Raw genomic sequence first — 4,675 nt, 5'->3', positions numbered from 1 at the left:
GACTCGTTGACACGTATATTCAGATAGATCGAAACTATTATCTTTCTCGTGAGTCGTGTGACTTTTATAAATACTGTAAATAAACTTGTACATAGTCATACATGTGGATTATCTCGTTATTCACGAAATACCTTCCTTGAGACCACTTCCTGCAAATCGCTTGTCGAGGGAAGATGTCATAATGAAGTCCGTATGACCTTGGGTACACGAGTCATACCATTGCCCGAAGAATGTCCCGATTGCTGAAGGAAACTTGATAATAAAGGGAATCCGTAATTAGAGGCACATTCCTTCCTTGTGGGATGGCAAAACAAGGTGGCGACCAAATTAATTGTTTAATTACCAAAAACCAGGTATCACTTTCTTCTAAGTAACACTTTCGTCCAGCTACAGCCTCTTTCCACCCATCCTTTGACACTCCCTGTACCCAGTGATGTCACTTGACTTCCAAGCATTCCTCGGATCCACTCTACGAGTTTCACCGGTACGCCCTGTCTTGCTGCCTCAGCACAAACTACTTCATGTGGGATGTAGTTAAAGGCTCCCTCAATATCCAGGAAGGTGCCTACCAAAAAGCCTCCTTGTTGGAACAGCATTTCGATATTGTAGACAACCGTATGGAGAGCCGATATACTCAAGTGGCCAGCCCGGTATGCGTGCAGATTGGCGTGTAACTAATACCGAGCCAGCACACAATCCCTGATGTATACTTCGACCAGATTTTTCAAGGTTTTAAGAAGGAACGAGGTCAAGCTGATTGGTCTAAAGTCTCTAGCAGTGACGTAGTTTATCCGTCCCGCTTTGGGGATAAAGACGACTATCGCCCTTCTCCACGCTCGGGGGGGTTTTTTGTAACTAAGGGCCAGACAGACCCTCAGCACCTTTTTGAGGGGCCCGATCATCTGCTCCAATCCTCTCTGAAAGAGAGCCGGGAAAACAAGGTCGGCCCCCGCCGACTTGAATCCTGCCGGTTGGAAGGAACCAATCGACCATCTGACCTTGGTTAGCCTCACAATTTCGGCTGCTAGTTTCCAATCGTTGGCACATGAAAAATCCCGTGTCAACTTCCCAATACCTGTCCAGACTCTCCTGGAAACCAGGAAAGTTGATTTCCAGAAGGTACACCAAGTATCTCTCTACGGAAGCCATGGTGCCGTCCGACATTCGGACTACCTCCAATGTAGCATCCTGGTTCCTGGACAGAAATCTACAAAGCCTGGCGGTGGCCGGTATTCCCTCCACTGATTCGCAGAAATCCCGCCAGCTCTTCTCTGCTTCCACCACAGAATACCTGTACTCCTTCTGAGTCTTCTTATAAAGATTCCAATCGGAGGGTCGGCTCGTGTTCCTCGCCCTGTTACAGGTCCGTCGATCCTTGAGTTTGAGATTCTGCAGCCGTGAATTCCATCAGGGAGTTCCCCTGTTGTTGATAACTATTTTGGCCGGGCAGTTCGCTTCGTAAGAGCGGATCAGAGCCCTTTGCAGATGATCCACGCAGAGCTCCAGCTCCCCCGCCGTGCCATACCTTTTGGGAAAATCCCTGAAGTTCATTTCCAGGTCCCTCTGATAGGAGTCCCAGTCCGTCCTCTTTGGGTTCCTTGACCTCCACTTTAAGATCTGAAAGTCTAAAGGTTATTAGCCTGTGGTTGGAGAGCGAGGGCTCATCCGACACCTTCCAATCCGTCACCTTTCGCACGGATCCACATGAACAGAGAGTAAGGTCGAGTACCTCGCTCGTCTCCGCCGCGTAAAAGGTGGGTTTATTACCTTTATTTAGAACTTCCAGATCGGTTGTTACCAGATACTCCAGCAACTTCTTCTTTCGTTCGAATCAGTGTTTCCTCATATAGTGTGGTACGCGTTAGCATCGCACCCCACCAGTAGTGGCAGTTCTTCCTTCTGGCAGAAATCTACCAGCTTGATCAGTTCCGGTGGTGGCACCTTCTCTCCATACGGGAAATAGGCAAAGCAGATGATTAGCTTCCCGGTGCCTCCAGCGCTGCCAGTTGTCACCTCCACTGTCATCAGATCCCTGGAACACACCTCAGGCAGGAGACGCGCATCCCCTCGACTGCTACGCACGCCCTAGGCCTCTGTTCAGTGGGATCTTTAAAGAGTTTCCCACATGTTGTCACACCTCTGACACACCTACGGACGATCCATGGTTCCTGTATCAGGGAAACAGCTGATACAGCTATGCATCACAGACTTACGCCTGACTAGAATCGCCGAGGCCCCTTTGCTGTGATGCAAATTGATTTGGGTAACCTCGATGGGGTGATCCCGATTGATTACGGATCGATTGGACATCACCAATCACAGCGACCGGTGCTTAGGAGCTTTGTAGTCTCAAGCGCTGTGAGTGGATCGTGTCCAATTGAGCCGTGCCACCCAACCTCGATCACCGACCAGCCCATTATTCGTACTAGTCCTTAGACCGAGGCACCTCCTTGTCTGTCTCTTCGCCATGGTTATATGGGATCGAGCCACCTTACGGTGATTTGCTAGATCCCATATAACTTGGGGTCCCGCTCCTTCAATTTGAGAGCGCTGGACTCCAAGATGCCAAAAACGTAGTTCCTCTCCTCAGGGAAAACGCCCACGTTTTCGGCAAAGACGCGCCAGTTTAGAGCGCCGAAGCCCGGATTCTGTCTCTCCAGCAGTGCCAGAACGGTAGCCGCGGGCTTCGGAGGACCCGGAACCCAGATCACCGCTCTGTGTCGCCTTTGAAGTTCGTCCTGGCCCTCCACTCTGAACTTAGCGCTCTCCCAAAGCACGATGCTCCCCACGCGGCCCTCTAGCTAGCTGAGGGACGTCGCCTCCTCATCTCTAATTACGACCGTCCCGTTTTTGAAGGTAGCTTGACCCACGAATCTGGACAGGGCACTCTTGGATCCCTTCCATCTCCTCTAGGACCGCCCCCCGAAACAGGGTCAGCTGCTGCGGAGTGATCCCCCTCTCGGGGTACCCCTCCAGAACAACCGCCCTCGCGAATGGGTCACTATCGCGAAGGTCCCAGTTACTTGAGCCTTAAGCTTCTTCACCGTTCTCTTAACCCAGAGATAGGTTTGGTCAGAGCCCGCGCGGCGCTTTTTACTGGTGATCCCTATCCCCCCTTCCACCGGCGTAGTAAGGGCCGCCGAGGGACACTGAGCCCGCCTTGCTCTTGTTTCTTTCCGAGCTCGAGAAGACCCGTTCTGAAACGGGAACCATTTCCATCTATGCCGCAGCGACCACCGCCTCGCTTTTCGAGCCCGTACGAGCCTGTTTTTGCAACACAGTTGCCGCCATCTCCGCCGAGTGCCCTTTCGGGCCTTCAGTTACTGAATTGTCATTTAATTTTTGGTTTTCAATTTTCTGATTCATATTGATCCCACGAGTAGCTAGGGACGAACAAGGTCCGCTCACGCAGAGCGTGGGTAAGGCTAAACACTCTAGGGTTTCGCGCGGTGCCCCAGATGCATCGACCACGACACTGCTCCCTAGTGCCACGCAGCCCTCACCTCGATGGCTCACAGATTGGCTTGGTGGGCTGGTCCGCGGCAGCAGCCTTCCCGGCCTCACGCAGGGTTTCACTCCTGAGGGTTTAACCACTGGTATAGTCGCCACTATCCGGAGGGACTTCCAGTCACACACGGGATTTCATGCCCGGGAGACCGAGCACCCCTCCGGACGTCCTCCGATCCGCCACCTGGAGACGCGCCCGGTGGGTAGCCTAATTCCCGGACGATCGCGGTGCTAAAAACATGAATGTAAAATAAGAAAAATGAAAAACATTTTGATGAGAGTAAAAGTAATTTAGCGTAGGAATATTTTCGATTGGGTTAAACAGTTGCATAAGTTACGAAAGTTGTGCAAACTATTAGTTTAAGTTTAAGATAAATTAATTTGGATTTATAAGACTTGTGTTATAAAAAAAAAAAGAAATAACCAGTAAACCCTATTTTTATTTAGTGTAAAAAAAACATTCATATTAAATTCATTATTATATTACAATTATAATTATCTTTTATTATTTATTTTTTTAACTGCTATTATAATTTTTTAATGGCTTTTATAGTTTTTATTATTCGATCCAGCAGCACCAAGTGTTTACTTCTTTAACTTTTTATGGTAACACTTAAATGGACAAGGTAACGCCATTATAAATTGTATTCTTTACTTAATTTGGTATGGGATTTAAGTTGGCACTAGTTGTTGGTATAAAATCTTTTATATGAATAATACATATCATTAAAGTTGATATTATTTATTTAATTTGATATCCAAATTACATGGGATTTAACTTCGCGCCAATTGTTGATATGAAATCTTTTTTATAAATAATACATAAAATTTTGTGGAATTTAACTTGGCATCAGTTGTATTGATATCAAATCTTTTATATGAATGATACATATCGTTAGAGTTAAGTAACAAAAGATAGTACCACTTGCGTTTTACTTTTTAATTTGATAGAATTTAACTTGATTAGTTAAGATTGTAGCATCTGGTAAAATAGACTGTATGTTTCTTAAAGTTATATATACCAAAAAGATGTGTATTAATTATACAAAATGTATCATCTGAAAAATAAGCGAAAATTAAAAATTGTGTTGTTTTAATACTCAAAAAGTATTCGTACATACGAGAGCTTCAAAATCAGAAATATTATACATGCGAAACTCGTTTGTTT

At 46.6% G+C, this 4,675-nt stretch overlaps 1 protein-coding gene across 1 annotated transcript; it reads right to left on the bottom strand.

Annotated features, from left to right (window-relative positions):
- Nucleotides 1-855: 855 nt before the first annotated feature.
- LOC108768350 (uncharacterized) lies at nucleotides 856-2,025 on the bottom strand. The gene is made up of 3 exons (XM_018518750.1): nucleotides 1,879-2,025; nucleotides 1,526-1,819; nucleotides 856-1,389 (listed from the first exon to the last, which is right to left on the bottom strand). Exons 1-3 carry the CDS (start codon nucleotides 2,023-2,025, stop codon nucleotides 856-858), a joined length of 975 nt encoding a protein of 324 aa, XP_018374252.1.
- Between the last annotated feature and the right edge of the window lie 2,650 nt (nucleotides 2,026-4,675).

Source organism: Trachymyrmex cornetzi, unplaced genomic scaffold (genome assembly GCF_001594075.2).
Source record: "Trachymyrmex cornetzi isolate Tcor2-1 unplaced genomic scaffold, Tcor1.1 scaffold787, whole genome shotgun sequence".
Lineage (NCBI taxonomy): Eukaryota > Metazoa > Arthropoda > Insecta > Hymenoptera > Formicidae > Trachymyrmex > Trachymyrmex cornetzi.
The sequence above is the reverse complement of the archived record's forward strand: the minus strand, read 5'-3'. Positions and strand labels throughout refer to the sequence as shown.